This window comes from Thamnophis sirtalis, unplaced genomic scaffold (assembly GCF_051295495.1).
Source record: "Thamnophis sirtalis isolate CommonGarterSnake01/CBP01778 unplaced genomic scaffold, rThaSir2_p1.2 scaffold_12, whole genome shotgun sequence".
NCBI classification, from domain to species: Eukaryota; Metazoa; Chordata; class Lepidosauria; order Squamata; family Natricidae; genus Thamnophis; species Thamnophis sirtalis.
The window spans coordinates 56,739,373-56,760,154 of NW_028261392.1; the positions used below are offsets into that span (position 1 = coordinate 56,739,373).

Here is a 20,782-nt window from a genome sequence, read left to right on the forward strand (position 1 = left end):
TATATGTACTCTCAGTAAGCTTTTTCTGTATTTTCTTTTTTCATAATCTGTAGTGATATGCTATTGTAATAGACAAGAACTGCAGGAACCCTAAAAAGGATTGAAAACTAAGTTGCACCCAGTTATTTAACAAATTGTATATGGTCGTCCAACTTACTCTGTTACTCCAGGCAAATTACAACAATAAAAAACAACATATAAAATCAATCACAACAGTACACCCCCCCATGGCAACAACAACCAAACAAGCCATTTAAGGGGCTCCATCGTGCTCTGGAGTGCTGGGCCCATTGGCAAAACCAGATTTTCAGGGCATTGTCAAACTAGAGTTGAATCTTATCTCTGTAGGGATGATGTTCCATAGGGAGTCAGAAATGCCTTGTTCTTGGTCCCACTAGATGAACCTCCTTAGGAAAAAGGACCTTTAGCATTCTCTGCCTTCCCCCTCTAGTGGGTGAGGTAAAAGTGACCAGGAAAAGATATCCTTTGAAATAACCAGATCCCAAGCTTTGTAGCGCTCTGAAGGTGACAACCAGCACCTTGAATTGGATCCAGAAACAATAGCTATAGCAGTTAGACTTATATACCGCTTCATAGGGCTTTCAGCCCTCTCTAAGCGGTTTACAGTCAGCATATTGCCCCCAACAACAATCCGGGTCCTCATTTTACCCACCTCGGAAGGATGGAAGGCTGAGTCAACCTTGAGCCGGTGAGATTTGAACAGCCGAACTGCAGTCAGCTGAAGTAGCCTGCAGTGCTGCATTTAACCACTGCGCCACCTCGGCTCTCTAGTTGGCAGCCAATGCAGTTCCCACAGGTGAGATGACGTGCACATTTAAGCCTGCACAAAATCATGTGGACCACTGCATTCTGAACCATTTGAACCTTCTGAATACTTTTTCAAGGGCAGCCCCATTTATAGCATGTTGCAATAGTCAAAAGACTCTGTTTTACTGTATTAGGAAAAAGTTATAGCACAATTAATTATTAAAACTTGTAATCTCTTATATTCTTTTATTCAGTTTTTATGTCATCAGTCTAAAGACACTCAGTAATTATAATACAACAGAAAAAAGAATAGAAACATACAATGGAAATCAGGAACAAAAATCAAAAACAAGGGATGCAAATGATGTAAATGAAAAGCTATTTGAAAAAGCTATGAATGATTTTCAGTTTGATCTCAGTAGAGAGCTCATTCCATACCACTAGTGCCTCAACAAAGGAGCAGCACTTTTTACCTTCACCATGGAACAAGACAGGTGCACTTTTCTACATGATCTAAAAGTTGGGCCAAATCTGGTTGGAGGAAAGCAATCTTCTAGGTACCCAAATGTCAAGCCACGAAAGACTCTTAAGGTAAAGGTTCCCTCGCACATGCATGCTAGCCGTTTCCAGCTCTAGGGGAGGTACTCATCTCTGTTTCAAAGCCAAAGAGCCAGCGCTGTTGGAAGACATCTCCATGGTTATGTGGCCAGCATGACTAAATGCCGAAGGCCTTCCCACCAAAGTGGTCCCTCTTTTTCTACTTGCATTTTTTACGTGCTTTCGAACTGCTAGGTTGGCAGAAGCTGGGACAAGTAATGGGAACTCACTCCGTTACACGGCGCTAGGGATTCGAACCACTGAACTGCCAACCTTCTGATCGACAAACTCAGGGTCTTAGCCACTGAGCCACCGCATCCCTCACGAAAGACTCTACAGTATTAAATTGTCTAAATTGTAGTTAGACCTGAACTTGTAACAAATTGCTAATATCCTCCCAATGTAAGAAGCCAGTTAAGACTTGGCCACAAAGGGAGTCCCATGTAAAACATATTGCATTCATATATACAGGTCATAAGGACAGACTTGTCACCATTATATAACTGCAGTTGGTGCACCAGTCAAAGTTGGGCAAAAGCCCACTAGCCACAACGTTCACCTGTTGTTCAAGCCGAAGACATGAGTCTCAAAAGATTTCCAAACCACAAATCTGCTCCAGAGATGGGGAACATCTGTTTATCCAAGGATAACAGCAACTCCACCTCACTTGAGTTCAGTCAATGTGTAGCATAGTTGGGCAACAATAGCAATAGCAGACTTATATACCGCTTCATAGGGCTTTCAGCCCTCTCTAAGCGGTTTACAGAGTCAGCATATCGCCCCCACAGTCTGGGTCCTCATTTCACCCACCTCGGAAGGATGGAAGGCTGAGTCAACCTTGAGCCGGTGAGATTAGAACCGCTGAACTGCAGATAAGTCAGCTGAAGTGGCCTGCAGTACTGCAGCCTAACCACTGCACCACCTCGGCTCTCTACTTAGAGCAACTTGTTTGCCTTGTTGGGCGTAGCTTATTGTAGTAAAATAACTTTGAAATTAGACAAGTATATGTACAAATATAGAGGAACTAATTATGTTAGATGCACACTAGCTTTGCTTTTCATCCAAATAACACAAGAATAAAAACTATTGGAAACTTCTATTTTAAGTGTCTTGAATTCAATTTTATGACAGGATATTATTTCTGCTTGGATAATTTTAATTATGGTTCATTGCAGTCAGACAGATGTTTAGGCTGTATTTGGCATTTTATCCACCCATCAAATCCTTCCCAAGGACCTCCGGTTGCAGTAGTAAGCTGCTCCTTTTGCAATTTGACCACAGTGATTTTGTCAACGACAAAGATGTTCAAGTGATACTCCAGTTCTGGAATTGCACCCAAAGCACTTACCAGTATTGGTGCTATCTTTTCTTTCTTTTGCCAGTTATTCAATTTTCAGGTCTTTATATTTTGTGAATTTCTCCATTTCTTTCTCTTCTGTCTTCAGATGCAGCTATGTTCACTATCCAGACTTTTTTTTATTCACAATTGTTAAGTCTCGGGTGTTATGTGGCAGGTGGCTTGTCTGTTTAAATACTTAATGTCTCAGAGCACTTTAGCTTCATTTTCTATTACTTTGTCTATTTTGTGATCTGACCAGTTCTTGCTTGGAGGTAAATGCTATTTGTTGCAGATCTTCCAATGTACTGTCTTCTCAATTCTGACTTTGTATGCATTTGTTTTAAGGCTTAGTCTTATGCAGCCAGAATTAGCCCCTCTGTCTCTTTCTTTAACTTTCCTGTACTTAGCCATTGCCAGATCTTTTATTGCATTATTATTATTTGAAAGACATTTCTTAAAAAAAACACAATATTCTTAGCTAGCTTAGCTATATGAGAGAGATGGCTAGCTTTTGGTCCTTGAGCGTGTGCCAACACCCATAATGGAATGTGCCCCGCCTCCCTGTGCATGACCTCCGCGCTCCTCCCGCACATGCGCACGACCTTCACACGCAACACGCAACCTGTTATGGGCCTAGCAGGCCCCTCTAAAGCCTCCTGAAACAAAAAACGGGCTGGTGGGGGTGGTGTTAAATTTAGAGCCAATGATATAGGAAAATTGGATATCATCTCCATGTTTTTTTTTCCTGAAAAGCTCACCTGAAGTTAAAATCTAAAAATTCTAAAGTTTTTCCATATAGTTGGTTAGATTTCTTTGAGCAAAAGTTCAATTGGTAGACAGTTGTAAACGTTATACTGTACTTTTGAATAATATATTTCTTTTAATAATCTGTGTTAGAAATATGAAAAGATGGAACCATATAGCTCTTAATACTATATACAACACATTTAACTTACCTTCTATTTAAGAGAAGAGTGGACAAAAATAATTTTACAATCTATCCTAAATAATTTTATGTAGTTAACTTTATGAGATATAACCCAGTAAATAATTCGTCACATTATCTTTGAAAGTGCCAGTTCTGTGAGCAGTGACAGAACTCCCATCAGATATTGGGCATGGTGAATCTGATAAAAAAGGGGAGAGAGAAATACCATTAGATCCTTGGAAACAACAAGCAAACAAAAAATTGACCAAAATTCTCATTTTAGCCTTTATTTTAATCTAGCCTTCATATCTCAAACATTAAAGAAAACTTTATTTATTAAACCATTGTGCCACCCATCTCACCAAAGGCAATTCTAGTTGGCTTACAGACATTGAATAAAATGCAGTTTTAAAATATTAAAACAATAAAGATCTTAAATTTAAAATTTCAATTAAAATAAAACTAAGCAGAAGGGAGAGGGAAGGAGAAAAGTACACATGATGTTCCCTATTCCATTTAAAAGGTAAAGGTTTCCCTTACACTTACAATATGTGCTAGTCGTTCCTGACTCTAGGGGGCAGTGCTCATCTCCGTTTCAAAGCTGAAGAGCCAACGCTGTGCGAAGATGTCTTCATGGTCATGTGTCTGGCATGATTAAACGCCGAAGGCGCACAGAACTCTTACCTTCCTACCCAAGGTTGACCCTATTTTTCTACTCGCATTTTTACATGCTTTCAAATTGCTAGGTTGGCAGAAGCTGGGAAAAGTAATGGGAGCTCATTCCATTACAAGGCACTAGGGATTTGAACCGCTGACCTTTTTGATTGACAAGCTCAGTGTCTTAGCCACTGAGCCACTATGTCCCAAATAATTCATTTATTATTACTATTATAATAGATTATTATACAATTGTATCACAGCGGCCAGTTGTTTCGCCGGATTTGGCAATGATTACTAGTCCGGCCCCACCCAGGGGCCTAGGACGTCGTAATGTATTTTCGTAATATGCGTGCAGATCCAAGCAGTGCGGCTTTTTGCATTTGACTGATGAAGATTTTGTTAATTTTTAACTGTTTTAAATGTAATTCCAGTGCTTTTGGAATAGCACCCAGTGTGCCAATTACCACTGGAATTACCACTGCTGGTTTGTGCCATAATTGTTGAATTTCAATTTTTAAGTCCTGGTATTTGGCGATTTTTTCATATTCCTTCTCATCGACCCTGCTATCACCTTGTATTGCGATGTTTATGATTGTAACCTTATTTTTCTCAACCATTGTGATGTCTGGTGTATTATGCGCCAGTATTTTGTCCGTTTGTATGTGAAAATCCCACAAGATCTTGACCATCTGATTTTCGGTGACTTTTTCAGGCTTATGTTCCCACCAGTTTGTTGCTGTTTTAATATTATAATTTTTGCACAAATTCCAATGGATCATTTGTGCTACTGAATTGTGCCGCAATTTATAATCAGTCTGCACGATTTCTTTACAGCAGCTGAGTATGTGATCAGCAGTTTCATCAGCTTCTTTGCAAAGTCTGCATTTGGCATCATCAGAGGATTTTTCAATTTTGGCCTTAATGGCATTTGTGCGGATAGCTTGTTCTTGCGCAGCCAGGATTAGTGACTGTTTCTTTCTTTAATGTACCTGTTGTTAACCATAACCAAGTTTGTTCACTGTCCACTTTATCTTTTATTTTTTCTGCAGTGCAGAAATTGGCCATGCAGTGTTCTGCCAACTCTCCATTCTTGATTTTATCACATCTTTTCTGTATTCTTGTTTCGTCTGTTGGACCTTCAATAGATTTTTGTTCTTTACTTTGATTAATAGATGTTCTTGACTTTCTTTTAAATAATCAGCCAGTGCATGTTTTATTCACAATTGTTAAGTCTCGGGTGTTATGTGGCTGGTGGCGAACTGAGTTGGCAGTAGGGAATGAGAACTACGGAATGGTTAATATCAAGCAAGGAATTTTCCAGAGTGATTCACTTTCACCTCTTCTCTTCATCATCGCGATGATCCCACTATCAGTAATCTTAAAAAAAATGAAATTAGGCTACCAAACAGCCACAGAAGCCGATTTGAAACTCTATGGAAAGTCAGAAATAGAAATCCAATCACTGACAAACACAGTCCGAGTATTCAGCACCGATATTTCAATGCAGTTTGGTATGGAAAAATGCGCCACTGTATCCATAAAAAGGGGCAAAATCATCCATATATAATAAATGAGAATTTTTTTCCGCTTCTGTGGCTGTTTGGTAACCTAATTTCATTTTTTTTAAGATTACTGATAGTGGGATCATCGCGATGATGAAGAGAAGAGGTGAAAGTGAATCACCCTGGAAAATTCCTTGCTTGATATTAACCATTCCGTAGTTCTCATTCCCTACTGCCAACTCAGTTCTCCATTTTTTCATTGCCTCTTCAGTAAAGGATGTAATATTTTTGCAGCTGTTGCTGTTACCTGCTGTTTTACAATCTCTATGGCTTCATTGATGTTTCTTGTATCCAATCTATATCTTCTGATTAGCTGATCTATGATTTTGCTGTTTTTAAGCCGTTGCTCATGCATATTCTTTAAGTTGCTAGCATCTGCCCTTAATTTTTTGACTTTTTGTTCTAATCGGATTTTCCACTTTGGCTTTGATGCTTTTTCGGTTGTGTGACTAGGTACTTTGATTTTAATGCCTAGTTCATTAGTGACTATTACAGCTGCACTGTACTAATTAACTGGTTCATTTCCAAGATGGATCCCGGTTCAATTGTTGAAAACACTGCATTAACCATTTTCATGATAGGGGCCCAAATTTTCTTAGGCACAGTTTTTAATGATGGTAAATGTTGTCTTTCCTCATTAGACAGAAAATGCTCCATGATCTTGTCCTTCAATTCTTTTTGTTTTTGAGTTAGTTCATCAGTTGGTTCAGTGATAACTGGTTCTAATGGTAGTGTTGTTGTTGTTGTTGTTATTATTATTATTATTTATTATTATTACAATTCATTTATTATTACTATTCCATTTTATTCCAATGGGCTACACCCCCATTGGGGCCCTGGACGAATTGGTACAGCAAAGGCCTTTCAAAAAGCCAAAAGGGTGGAAGCAGATCTGACTTTGCGGAGCAAGATGTTCCAGAGGGCAGGAGCCTTGACGGAAAAGGCTTCCTGGACCCAGCAGCCAAAATTCCTTGACTGATGGGATCCACAGCTTGCCTCTTCTGCCAGCCCTTTAAAAGCTTAAAACAAAGTATTATGTACTTAATACCGTACTTTACTTTGTGTACTTTAATACCCTTTTTCACTTTTACAGGTAGCCCTCACCTTATAACCATAGGTGAGCCCAAAATTTATGTTGCTAAGTGAAACATTTATTAAGCGAGTTTTGCCCCATTTTACGACTTTTCTTGCAACAGTTGTTAAGAGAATCATTGCAATTGTTAAGTTAGTGACGTTGTTAAATGAATCTGGCTTCCCCATTGACTTTGCTTGTCAGAAAATTACAAAAGGGAATCATATGACCCCAGGACACTGCAATGTCAAAAATATGATTCAGTTGCCAAGGATTCAAATTTTGATCACATGACCAAGGGAATGCTGCAATGGTTGTGTGAAAAACTATCATTAGTCACTTTTTTCAGTGACTAATGTAACTTTGAACAGTCACTAAACAAATTGGGCTAAGTCGAGAACTACCTGTCCAAGACTAAGACAGCTATAAGCAGAAAGAAAAGTGTTCCATATTCTGGAGTAAGGTTTTAAAAATATGAAAATTTGAAGACAACTTTCTCTTTCAGATACTGAGTTGGGTTACTATGGCAATCAACATATTTTGGTTTGTAAGTGGGATAAAAAAAACCATGTCTGTTTCAACCTGATCAAGGTTGCCACAGTTGCTTCCTAGCAGTCCATTCTGCCGGAACAAAGCAGCAGCAGAGGTCTTACAGCTGTAGCAATCTTGCCTTGATTCTGAAGATACAGCAAAAAGGAATAGTGCTTTTTAATAGCTCCATTTTAGGTCATTCAGACATATAGACCCGTACTCTTCCTTAAACTATTTGCAGATGATATTGCTGGGGTGGGGGAGAACCAGAGGTGGGTTCCTACCAGTTCGCACCTATTCGGTAGAACCGGTTCGTCAAATCTACCGAACCGGTTAGAAGAGGTTCCACCAGTGGACCCGGAAAGCAGGCCACACCTACAGAAGAGGTTCCAAAAATTTTTGAAACCTACCACTGGTCCTTGGATATGATTATTCTACACTATCATGCTCATATTTATAAAACTCAGTGCCTCTGTGAAAGGTAAGGATGACTACTGCGTTTGTGGTGCAATCAGAACATTGCGTGTGTTGAAGTTGTTTTAATGCAAACCAAAGATGCCTTTTAAAAAACAAGTTTACCTCATATTCTTATTCATGCCAGTGCTGTGTGTGAAGTAATTTAAGGTGGTTCTGACAAGTGTCGTCGGCATCTTCATATCCGGTCACATGGGCGGCAAGCCACTCCCATCCGGTCACATGGGCAGCAAGCCACTCCCACAAAGGAGGCCACACCCACAGAGTAGGTTCAAACAATTTTTGAAACCCACCACTGGGGAGAACCTTTGCATATGTTCAGAGGTGCCTAATGCCATTACAGTATTCTTTCCAAAAAGAATACTTAAAGCAAATTCACATCATTATTATTGATCAAAAAAGCAAGTTGCATACCTTTATTTTCCCCGATGAATGGACATAGGCTACAGATGTAGAAACTTTCACTAATTGTGTAGATGATAAATATATCTTGAAGTGCCTATGAAAGTGCTTGTAAAGGGCGTCCATGAATAATTCCACTTCTTCCTGCTTAATTTCTCCCTGGATGCTGTGTATTGAATCCCAGAGAGCTTTTGCATCTTCAGAATGGATAGCATAGGAAATATCCAAAGGGTAAGGTAGACATGGCACAGAGAAAGTCAGTTCTGTTGCATGCGTGTGGTGGTCCATATTGCATCCAGACCATATTGCAGCCATCCATGCAAGATGGAGAGGACTGATATGCAATGGGCTGAAATAACAATCAAAAGTTTGCTGAAGCCAAGTTTCCACAATATTTGAGAAACCCTGTGCACCATTTACAAGGAATAAAGGCAAACAAGTAAAATCCTCCGGGAGAGTCTCAACAAAATCACTTGTACAAGCGCAACAGAAGCAACCCATCCACACCACCTTGTTTTCTTCTTCATTATCATCATCTACCATTCGAGGTCTCTGCATAATCTAAAGAAAATGATAAACACATATTCATGAATACGTTTCTTACAATTCTATAAAAGTGAGATAATTTCTGATTTTATGAGAAACACATTAATCAAAGTTATTCTTACTGAATTCCATATTGTATCGCATCATATGGGACCGCCTACTGCCAATTACCTCCATCCGACCGATTAGATCCCATAGATTAGGCCTCCTCCGAGTCCCATCTGCCGGTCAATGTCGACTGGCAACCACGCGGAGGAGAGCCTTCTCGGTGGTAGCTCCGACCCTATGGAACGATCTCCCCGTGGAGATTCGTACCCTCACCACCCTCCAGACCTTCCGCACAGCCCTCAAAATCTGGCTATCCCGTCAGGCCTGGGGCTAAAGACTGTAACCCTCCCAAATGGTATGAATGTTGTGCTTTTAATTGATGTATTGTCTTACGTGTTAATGTCTGTTCCCCCCCCCCCTTTTTCAAGTTGTAAGCCGCCCTGAGTCCCCCCAGGGAAAAGGGCGGCATATAAATAAACTTCAATACAATACAATACAATATACTACAGATTCACAATCATCATCATCTTCTTTCAACAACCCCATAATCCCTTGCGGGGTGGAGTCTGGCCAACTGAATGGAGCTAGCAGAGTGTTTACTGGCTGGATGCCCTTCCTGTCACCAATGCAGTTTTGTTCAGCAGATATATTCTCATTGTGCCCAGAGAAAGAAATATCTGCCTCTACCTAGGATTGAACTCAGCCTCCTGACTGTGAGGTGAAAGCTCCACACTCATGTTACAGATTCACAATGATCAGGTTAATTTCTAAATACATGGATATTTTGTAGGGATTCTATCGGATTTATGTGAAAGTACACCCTCCAAAGCTACTCAGTATTACAGTCCTAAAGTATAAGTATAAATCTTTATTACAGTCAAAGACCAGCAATACACATTACTCTTTACAATATATTAAAAAGTACTGATATTAAAAAATTTAAAAAGTATTGACATTAAAAGTGGATAACAACATATATGTCAGGTCACTCCGTGGTTTACATGGGTGAAAAGCCAATAGGTATGGGAGTAAATACAATGGTCCAGAAATTATTAGAGATATGTCCAAATACTTGGTACAAGATGACACCTATACTTCTGTAGACAATTTTTTTCTTGTGGACATTGCAGTAACACAGAATTTTGCCACTGCATACGTGGTAGCCGGGTTTGTGTCCTGGAGGAGAAAGCCTACATAAAAATTGTCTGCCCTCCCTGGCAATCTCTCTAATAAGGGGAGAATGTATGCAGACCTACAAACTCTGTATAGCTCACAGTGTAATAGAAGGTGTGAAATATCTTCAACTTCTCCTTTACCACATATACAAACCCGTTCTGCTATTGGTGTTCTCTTATACCTGCCCTGGAGGAGTGCTGAAGGAAGAATGTTAAATCTAGCTCTGAAAAAAGCTATTCTTTGTTTTGGGAAGATCAGGTCATTTAGATATCTTGCCGATACCCACACTCCATGTTTGATTCTGTCCCTACTGTGAAGAGGCAACCTATTTAGTTCTTCTTGGAACTCCATGTCCTTCATTCTATTGATTACTACTTGGTTTGCTTGGTCAAAGCTTAGGGACATTAAGAATACCGGTGAGAGCCCAGAAGAGCCCAGCTTGTGATCAATTGTCTGTTTCCAGGGGGGTGGGGGGAGTTGTCAGTCAACACTAGTAGGGACAGTTCCTCTGGGAAGAAATACATTTTAAGCCAATGAATGATCATCATCTTCCAGGCTCTTACCTGAATTTGAGGCATGCCTGTCTCAATTCTTAACTGGGCATTTGGAGTTCCTTTGGGTGCAGCTAAGATGGCTTACAGGAACTTGGTTTGTATGGTTTCTAGCAAGTCTTTCTTTGCAAGGATTCCTGTTTGTACCCCATATAGAATTTGCACACATGTTTTGGCCTCAAAAAGTTTTAAGGCAGCAGGTACTAACTGCCCTCCGCCTGGGTAAAAGTGTTTAATTGTGTTTGAGGACCTATTGGTTGCTTGCAATGTATGATCCAGGTGTGCCTTCCATGTCCCTTGCGAGTGGAAAACCACCCCCAAGGTATCTAAATGTTCTAACCTGTTCCAAACTATGTCCTTCTATTTTCCAGGAGTATTGGCTAGGTCTTTTAGCAAAAACGAAAACTTTTGATTTATCAAAGTTAAGGACCAGCTTGTTTTGCCTGCAATAGCCGAGTGTTGCCCTAATTGCTCTCTTCAGTCCTATAGGAGTTTGTGAAATGATAGCAGCAGCAGCAGCATATAAGAGAATTGGAATTTTGCATTGTGCTGGTTAGGAGGATGGAAATCAGGGTTCTGTAAGAGATCGATCAGGGGATTGATATAGAAGTTAAAGAGGGAGGGGGACCGAATGCAACCCTGCCGTACCCCTTTTTGTACCCTTACTGGGCCAGTTAAACTCCCTTGGGGATTGCACCTCACTCTTAAGGTGGAATTGGGATACAATTTTTGTATGAGGAAGAGGTGTTTGTTGATAGTGGTGCATTTTAATTTCTCCCAGAGGGTGTTCCTGGATATTGAATCAAAGGCCTGCTTAAAATCAAGGAAGGCCACAAAAAGAGAGGATTTTTTTTTATACATGTATTTTTGTACTAAATGGTGGAGTACCAAGATATGATCCATCATAGATCTGCCTTCTCTAGAACCGGCTTGTTCGTCTTTGATTATCCCCTTGAAATTAGCCAATCTTGAAGTTTATAGTTTAGGTGTTTGGTATACAGTTTACTAATAATGCTCAGAAGATTAATGGTTCTTTAATTGCCTGGGTCGTTTCTATTACCTTTTTTATAAATTGGTATAATTGCTACTCCCCAATCTCTTGGCATATGGCCTGTTTTATCTATAAATGTAAACAGAGATGCTAAAAGTGGAGCCCATTAATTGGCGTTCTTTTTGATTATTTCTGGCAGGACATTATCAATACCAGGTGCCTTATTAGCCTTTAGGATTCCGATCAACCGGGATATCTCTTCTGGTGTAACAGGGGGCCAGTAAGGAGTTTGGTCCAAACTAGTTTGGCTCTCCTTGGTTACATAGTCAGGGTCAGTATATAGCTCCCTAAAATATTCTTCCCAGGCATGAATCGGTACCTGATTAGTTGGGGAATAGGGGAAGTTTCCCCAAAGCTCTGGTGATGTACCAAACAAGGGATGTATTTTTTGTCCTGACTGAAGTAATCTATGTCAAGACTCCTTCAGAGCCTCATTTTTCTTTTCTTTTAGAAGGGTCTTATATTATCCTTTCAACTGCTTTAAGTAGTGAGTGTGATCCTCAAAAGGGGCATTGTTACTTTTCCTGTACTCCATATTATATATCCTTTTTAGTTGCACGCAATCTCTATCGAACCATTTTTTATTCTTTGAGACCGGCCTTTTGGAGTGAGCTAGTGTTCTGTTAATGAGAACCCAATTCAAATTTAAAATTAAAGTTTCAAACCGATCCTTGGCTTCTATTTTCCATGATCTTGTGTTCATGCAATCCCTTGTCCTCGGGAGGGGGGGGGGAAGTGAGAGGCTCAATTATTGGGAAAACCAGATTTATAAGCGGCTCTGCTGTGTCCATTGTGACCAATAAGGATTTCTTTAAATTTCCTAACTTGAATAATATATTGTCTTGTTCTTTCCTAAAATCCTAAAGAACGACTTTCAAAACAAACAATTGGAAGATTTCCCCCCCCCCACTTTTCAATAGTGTCCAATTGTAGGATACTGTCTGAACAAATTCCTGCAGTTCCCTTGGCAAAAATTTTCAGAATTAGTTTACCATTGCCTCCTTCCTAGGACTGAGAGAAAATCACTAGCCCAAAGTCATCCAGCTGGCTTCTGCCTAAGGCAGAATTAGAATTCAGTCTCTCAGGTTGTAGCCTGCTGCTACACACAATCCCACACAATCAAACTGGCTCTCATTGGCAGACAATTTTTGGTAACTATAGGAACCTACAGTTTCAAAAGTAGTATATTGCAAAATACTACAGCAAGACCAAATTGTTCCCCTTATGATTGTTCAGAGCTGCATAAGTATAAAGCAGAGTTTTTGGTTTGATTCTACTGAATTTGTTTCATGCTACCTCACCAGCAGAAACCTGAATTTTATAACCTTCCAACCCATAATGCTTGATCAAAGGAGCTTTGTTTGTGTGTGTGTGTGTGTGTGTGTGTGTAAAAATATATATTCTTTCTTTCATATTCCTTAATGGGTTCAATAAACTTTCACAAAAAAAATATTTTAGATTACCTGGGTTTGAATCATCTGGTGAAGAAACACCAGGAGTTAATTATAAAACTTTAGTACAGATATATATATAGCTGTAGTAGGTGATAAACAAAATTATCTACAACAAAGTTTACAACAAAGTTCTTTTAAAGCCTGCCCACTGTGATATCTGTCAAAAGTATCAAGACAAAGCCATTGTTAGTTAAAAAAAAAAAAAAGATTAGAGCTGAGGTGGCGCAGTGGTTAAATGCAGCACTGCAGGCTACTTCAGCTGACTGCAGTTCAGCAGTTCGGCTGTTCAAATCTCACCGGCTCAGGGTTGACTCAGCCTTCCATCCTTCCGAGGAGGGTAAAATGAGGACCCGGATTGTTGGGGGCAATATGCTGACTCTGTAAACCGCTTAGAGAGGGCTGAAAGCCCTATGAAGCGGTATATAAGTCTAACTGCTATTGCTATTGCTACCTATTAGATAAGCCTACTTACCTCGATAAGAACTGCTGTTTGTTTTTTTCCTTTGGTTTTCAAAACAGAAAATGAAGAAAACTTCGCTTGAAACATTAAATCAGTTTCACCATCCAGTATGAATCTCTTTTCCTTTTGTGCAGTAATAACATTACTTAATTGTTTAGAATATTCTCGCAATCGTCCATAAGAGAATTTATACAGAGGAGTGACACTGTTTAAGGTCCACTGCTTAGTTACAATGAATCGTATCCGATAACTAGTTTCCTCCTGCAACAAAAACAAATTTTATAAATAAAAAAAAAGGATTAAAATCTATATTTTCCTGTCATAATTTACAAAGCAAAGAAAACTTTATAAATAATTTACATGATACTTTGTGTTATTTTTGTATCTTTTTATCTTAGTATGTTATCTAAAACCAGTATTTATTCCTTTGTGACTCAGAAGATAGCAAAACTGATAAAGAGAAAAATACAAAGGGAAAAAATACACCACTTTCCCTTTATTAACAGAATTAATAAAGGATTCTGTATTATAACTGATTTAAAATAATATCAAAAGAAGATAGTATATTTAGTAAATATTTTTTACCTATAAAGACTGGATTTATATAGCATTCTAAGTCATATTTTTTTTAATTTGTGCACTATAAGTTATGATTCACCATTCCTTTTCTAGAAAGCAATGTTAAAGAAAGCACAAAAAGAGCAAACGAAAGAAGTTAAAGACTTGAGATGAGAAAAAAATAAAAGGAGCAGTTAAAAGTAGCTTACATCAATACTATATTTTTGCATGCCTTTTTAGTCTCACAAACCATCCTTGCTTCCATGTCGTTCCATCATCTCATACATTGCCTATTGTACTTCAAAGTTCCACTATATTTTCTTGAGGATTCATCAACTTCACCTAAGCACAATTTCCTCAAGCATTCTCTTCCTCCTCAGCCTATTCTCACACTTTCTTCAGTTGTTCTTCATTTTTTCTATATAATCTAAGTCACATCAGCACTTTTACCTGGGCCCTCACATCTATATTCAATCCACATTTAGTTGATTGGCTGCTTGCTTTCAAGTAAGTTTTGGACTGTGGGTGACTGCCTAGACAAGTTGCTGTAGTTTTCTTGGCAAGGCTTTTCAGATGTGGTCCCCATTTGTGCCTAAACAGGATCGGAATTCAGTGTCTCACTTTCCAGCCTGGTGCTTTAACCACTACACCAAACTGGCTTACAATTAGCATCTTTTTATTATTGATCCTGTGTCTTTTTGTTTAAATACATAGGTAATTCTTAAGTAATTCAGTATCAATGCCTTTGTTTTTTTTCCCAACATACACAATTCTCATTTCCAAATAACGAAACGGACAGAAGCACAATTATAAAATCATTTTATCTACTTTTGATTGACATTTTAACTCACTACCCATTAGTAGAAATGCTATTAGTGGATAGTGAGTTAAAATGTCAATCAAAAGTACGTCTTAAAATTTCTGTCCTTTTCCCCACCTTTAATAAAATTCTTTAACTTGCTTTAATTTTTCACCATTTGTGTACAGAGGTTCTTAAAAGTTTGTGAACCCAGCTTTTCAATATTTGAAGACCATGTTCCACAATAAAGAAATGAACAAATATAATGTTTGTGGGTTCTTTATCTAGATTTTAGAACTTGAGTGGAGAACAGTTGATATGATCACTTTTAGGTAATATTTATGCAGAAATATTTAAAGTTCAAAAGGATTCAAAAACTTTAAATGAATATTTTGCTCACTTCATCTTTCTACACAATTATCCTCATGTTCGATATATTAATTTTAATTTATATTCATTGCATCATCAGTAACATTTGCTGCAAACCATTCAGGCTCTTGGCCAACTGCCTATCATCTGCACATATATTCATATCACTAGAATTATTTCCTACACATTTACATTTTTGTAGAAATCAACCAACCAGACGTTATACATTTTTGTCATATTCTCTGCTGTGTCAAATTCTTTACTAATTTTTTTATTTATTCGTTTTTTTAAATGTCCATACTTGTTTAACTTTTAGCATATCACATTCAGCAGCTAACCCTTCAACTCCAGAGAATACCATATTTTTGGGAGTATAAGATGCACCTTCCCCCTCCCCCAAGAGGGGGGAAATTTGAGTGCATCTTATATTCCGAATGTAGCTTTTTGGAAGCTTTTTTTCCAGCCCTAATTAGGTGCTAACGAGTGATCTTCCATTTCAGGCAAAGCACCCTTCACTCATTAACACTTCATAAGTGCTGGAAAAAAGCTTCGAATATTTTTACTGCAGCATACTGTTGGAAAAATTTCCCTGGGAGAAGCCAAAGATTTGAAGACTACTTTTTTCCTCGAGTTTCTATTTTTGGGAAACAATCCTCTCAAGGACAAGGCAGAGAGTTCTTGTGACTATGTGATTTCTATTCTTTTGAGGATAATCCCTTTAAGGGCAAGGCAGGGATTTTTCCTATTGGCTATCTGAGTTTTCTCAATGGTTTCCCTCAGAAAAGCACTGGGTTGGTTTGTTGATTCAGCTGTGTTACATTTTAGAGCTGTTAAGTGCTTTTGGCTGAATGGCCAGACATCTAGTTAAGCTTATTAAGAACCACCCCCCCCCCTTTTAGGGGTGTCCTTTTATTATACTATTGTGTTTGCTTGCTTTTCTGGTGCTTTGGGAATAAAAATGAATACCTGTTAGGCAGAATCCCCCCCTCCCTATTTTCCTCCCCAAAAACTAAGGTGCGTTTTATACTCCGATGCATCTTATACTCTGAAAAATACGGTACCTGTCCTGATGAGTATATTTGTGGATGCCTACCCTTAGAGAGTAATTTAAATTGCTTAGTTTTTAAAAGCTGCTTCATGTTCAAACATGTTGCCAGTTACCCTCTTCATTGTTCCTTACCTGTACATCTGGATTTTGTGAAATCATTATCTTAGCTGGAGTCTGACCAAATAACTTTCTTTCTTTGAGGGATAGCACACCTCTTGAAAGATAGGCAGTGTTTGTAAGGTTTTCTCCATAGTCTGTACTTGGTCTTCCAATAGTCTTCATTCTCCTGTAATTAGAAGTGCTACCATCCTGTAAACAGATTATCATTAGACAAACATGTTACACAAAATAAGAAAATCTCATGTTATAGTTTGATATGTTGTACTGACATAATACATGAATCAGAAAGTAGCAAACTATCTTTCAGCATATAAATCTGCTCAGTTGCTTGTATACCTTCATAACCACTATACATAACTTTGGTGCATTATGATTGTAAGGTTTTTGAATGCAGCTCAGAATCTGATAAATCCAATGAAACTCTGAACACAAGGCAACTGATAATCAGCTTTTATTTCTAGCTAGAAACCAAAACAGGGCGACCCTTTTTGTCTCCCACTTTAACAGGAGGCAGAGAGAAAAGCAGTTGCGCGCAAAAACATTTTTTCTTAAACTTCTTATAGTTTACACAGCTTGCACTGATTGTCATAGTGTTAGAAACATTATTTCATATCACACAAATGATTTTCTTCTTCAGGATTTTCTCAGCGCTTCTGAGAACAACGGGCCTTAGAAGGTGAAAGAAATAAATTTTCTGGCATATAACAGAACTTTGTTAGGATTATTATCTCGCATTAGATTGCTGGGAATACACATTTTAAGTTACAGCAAACAGGCAGAATTCACATTTTGCATTTCACAAGAAGTTTGTGGCAATTTGCCTAGAGGCTTCTTTGCAGCTGACACATTGGATTACAGTGGAGCTTCTCTATAACAAAAGTTGAGTTAGGTTACACTCTGTGTATGCTCTAATCCTTTCATGCTTAAATGGCGTCTTTATCTGTTAAAGGGAGTGAGAATGAAGTTCTTCAAAATAATATGGAGCACGTAAACAACAGAGGAAAGATGTGCCTTTTAAAAATATCATTACAACAGCAGTTCGAATCTCACTGGCTCAAGGTTGACCCAGCCTTTCATCCTTCAGTCCGTAAAATGAGGACCCAGATTATTGGGGGAAATATTTCGGCTCTGTAAATTGCTTAGAAGGCTGTAGAGCACCATGAAGCGGTATATAAGTCTTTTTCTTTCTTTTTCTTTCTTTCTCTCTTTTTCTTTTTCTCTCTCTCTTTCTCTCTTTTTCTCTCTTTTTCTTTCTTTCTTTCTTTCTCTCTTTTTCTCTTTCTTTCTTTCTTTCTTTCTCTGTTCCCATCAAAAACATCCCAGTTCTCTGTTGCTTTGCTTATCAACCTCTCTCCTGCTTCTCACATTTCTAATAAAAAGGCCATAACTAACATATGGAAACAATGATAAATCTGGGGTGTGTAATTAAAACCGCTATTGATTTCTTACCTTTTGGAGTGCCTTATCTCTGGTAAACTAGAAAGTAAAAGGTGGGATAAACAAGCTATTGCTATCAGGTGACGGATAAATTCATCTGAATCATCTAATTAAGAGAATTTTGTTGAATCATCCATTTAAAATGCTGAAAATAAAGGAATACATGTCTGGCTGTGGAGAACCACCTTTGTTGGACTGGAGAAATGAGTTGTCAGACAGACAGCAACTTCATTATGGCCAAAGAAACCCAGAAAATTCGGTGGCATAAACCACTCTTACGACGGTAACGACCAAGTTTGGGTAAGGACTTCCCGCAGTTGCCCCTCAAAAGATTCCTATCGGGGCGCCTAGAACACCGTAACACCACAGGCCTTGTCTTACCCTTCGGCGATCGCCGGCCCCCGACAACGGCCGGGAAGACATCGCTCCCTAATCTCTGAGAGAGAAAAAGAAGCCAGCAACACTTAAAACCGAGGCGGGCGATTTCTTTTTTGAAAAAAGAAAAAAAAAATCCCGCCTCCCGACAGCCAGTTCGGCGGTGGAGATTGTTTGTGCGCATGCTTCGGAATGTAGCGGTTTACGGCGCGAGATCGGGGTTCCGTCCTCTGATTGGCTGCCGCCATGTTTGATTCGGGCGTTGGAAACGAGGAAGTGCCTCGTGCCCCAAAGTAATGCTTGACCGCTGAAGTGGCCGCTGGAGCTCGCCAGTTCGGCGGTGGAGATTGTTTGTGCGCATGCTTCGGAAGGTAGCGGTTTACGGCGCGAGATCGGGGTTCCGTCCTCTGATTGGCTGCCGTCATGTTTGATTCGGGCGTTGGAAACGAGGAAGTGCCTCGTGCCCCAAAGTAATGCTCGGCCGCTGAAGTGGCCGCTGGAGCTCGCCAGTTCGGCGGTGGAGATTGTTTGTGCGCATGCTTCGGAATGTAGCGGTTTACGGCGCGAGAGCGGGGTTCCGTCCTCTGATTGGCTGCCGCCATGTTTGATTCGGGCGTTGGAAACGAGGTAGTGCCTCGTGCCCCAAAGTAATGCTCGGCCGCTGAAGTGGCCGCGGGAGCTCGCCAGTTCGGCGGTGGAGATTGTTTGTGCGCATGCTTCGGAATGTAGCGGTTTACGGCGCGAGATCGGGGTTCCGTCCTCTGATTGGCTGCCGCCATGTTTGATTCGGGCGTGGAAACGAGGAAGTGCCTCGCGCCCCAAAGTAAAGTGGCGGAACTGCCTCTCTGAAGTGAAGCTTGGAGGCTGAAGCTTCGCTTCCTTTCTTATCTTATATATTGGCCGGTGTCTCGATTTCCTGGCCAAGACCATGCGCCGACTACATGTCCTTTATGGTGCCCTGAAGCTATTATTTCCCGGGGGAAGAGCGAAGCCGTGGAGCAGGCTTCCTTCTTGCAGATGGGCGTCGTTCAGAAAGGATGCGACCCTCCCAGGTCTGTGGCACTGAGGGGTAGCCGTGAGGTCGGGTGCTCGGACAAAGTTATCCTCGCCAATGGCAAGCTGCTTGTTAATGTCAGACCGGCCTTAACGAAAACCAAGGGACTCGCTCGCTCCCTAAATAGAACACAACGACTCCTCTGCTGGAATTACGATGTTGGTTTGGATGGGTTTCCAATCACCAACCGATCCTAATATATGTGTGTGTGTGTGTTGTATTTGTACTGATAAATAAATAAATAAATCACAAATGTAACAAAGGCAACAGTAAAAATATTGGGTTTCTGTCTGGATGGTCTCTTGTGACAGACAGAGTCTGATAGACAGAGTCTGATAGACAGAGTCGATAGACAGAGAAAGGAAGCAGTATGCTTCCTCCCATATTTGGGTATACCAGGGGTTGTGACACTAAATACATATGTGTATGTGTGTCTATACATATATATATACACATATATATATACACATATATATATATATACATATATATATATATATATATATATATATATATATATATATATATATATATATATATATATATATATATATAATGTTATATATATATATATATATAATGTTATATTTATGCTGATAAATAAATAAAGGGAGACTAGTATAGATCTATTTCAAGCTATTTAGCTCTCATCAGCTAGCCATACCCATGTCGGGAATCGAACCTGCCATTGAGCTACAGAGCTCGACTCCTTATCAGCCAGCCAGGGTGAGAAGTATATATTTAAAGTCACAACCCCTGGTATGCCCAAATATGGGAGGAAGGTCACACTTCCACTCTCTGAGTTCGGCTCGTCACAAGAGACCATCCAGACAGAAACCCAATAAGGCAACAGTAAAAAAAAAAAATGCACACACACACATACACACACACACATACACACACACACACACACACACACATATATATATATACATATACACATACACATACATACATACATACACACACACACATACACACACACAGGTGCCAACACCTGCCAGACTTTGGCGGATATTGGAAAACTAATGTGGGTCAGCCCTGGGAAATACTTTTCTGGCTTTGGGGCTAGATTGGGAAGTAACACACAAATCTCAGGAGGGGGCATTATCCCACCACTTTTGTGTAGTGACTGTGAAAACTATATTGATATTTTAATGAAATTGTTCATAATTTCTGATTTTTTGTTGGAATGATCAACATTTCAACATGATTTTTTTGGTTATTGTTCTTTGAAATTTTATAAGCTCGTGTGCTTGGGCCATCAACAATAATATCTAGCCCTTGGTTCTTTTTCTCTCTCTTTTAATTGCCTTCCTTTTCCCCCATCATTTCGTTTACTTGAATGTTATGCGTCTGCAACAGTGGTGGGATTCAAATAATTTAACAACCGGTTCTCTGCC

The 20,782-nt window shown here is 39.4% G+C and overlaps 2 protein-coding genes across 3 annotated transcripts in view; one reads left to right on the forward strand and one right to left on the reverse strand.

Annotated features, from left to right (window-relative positions):
* Positions 1-1,502: 1,502 nt before the first annotated feature.
* Positions 1,503-18,557, reverse strand: CENPL (centromere protein L). Of its 2 annotated transcripts, none has more exons than XM_087726743.1 (5): positions 18,332-18,557; positions 16,526-16,702; positions 13,632-13,880; positions 8,346-8,894; positions 1,503-3,831 (listed from the first exon to the last, which is right to left on the reverse strand). In XM_087726743.1, the coding sequence occupies exons 1-5, from the start codon at positions 18,371-18,373 to the stop codon at positions 3,760-3,762; spliced, it is 1,089 nt and encodes a 362-aa protein (XP_087582869.1). In that variant the 5' UTR covers positions 18,374-18,557; the 3' UTR covers positions 1,503-3,759. The 2 variants fall into 2 exon arrangements, with proteins under 2 accessions (XP_087582869.1, XP_087582870.1); XM_087726744.1 differs by having other exon boundaries at positions 17,963-18,557.
* A 581-nt stretch (positions 18,558-19,138) lies between these two features.
* DARS2 (aspartyl-tRNA synthetase 2, mitochondrial) overlaps positions 19,139-20,782 on the forward strand; it is a 29,382-nt gene continuing 27,738 nt past the window's right edge. The window contains exon 1 of the mRNA XM_087726750.1: positions 19,139-19,377. Within this exon, the coding sequence (XP_087582876.1) occupies positions 19,254-19,377 (124 nt within the window). The 5' untranslated portion in view covers positions 19,139-19,253. The remainder of the gene's footprint in view (positions 19,378-20,782) is intronic.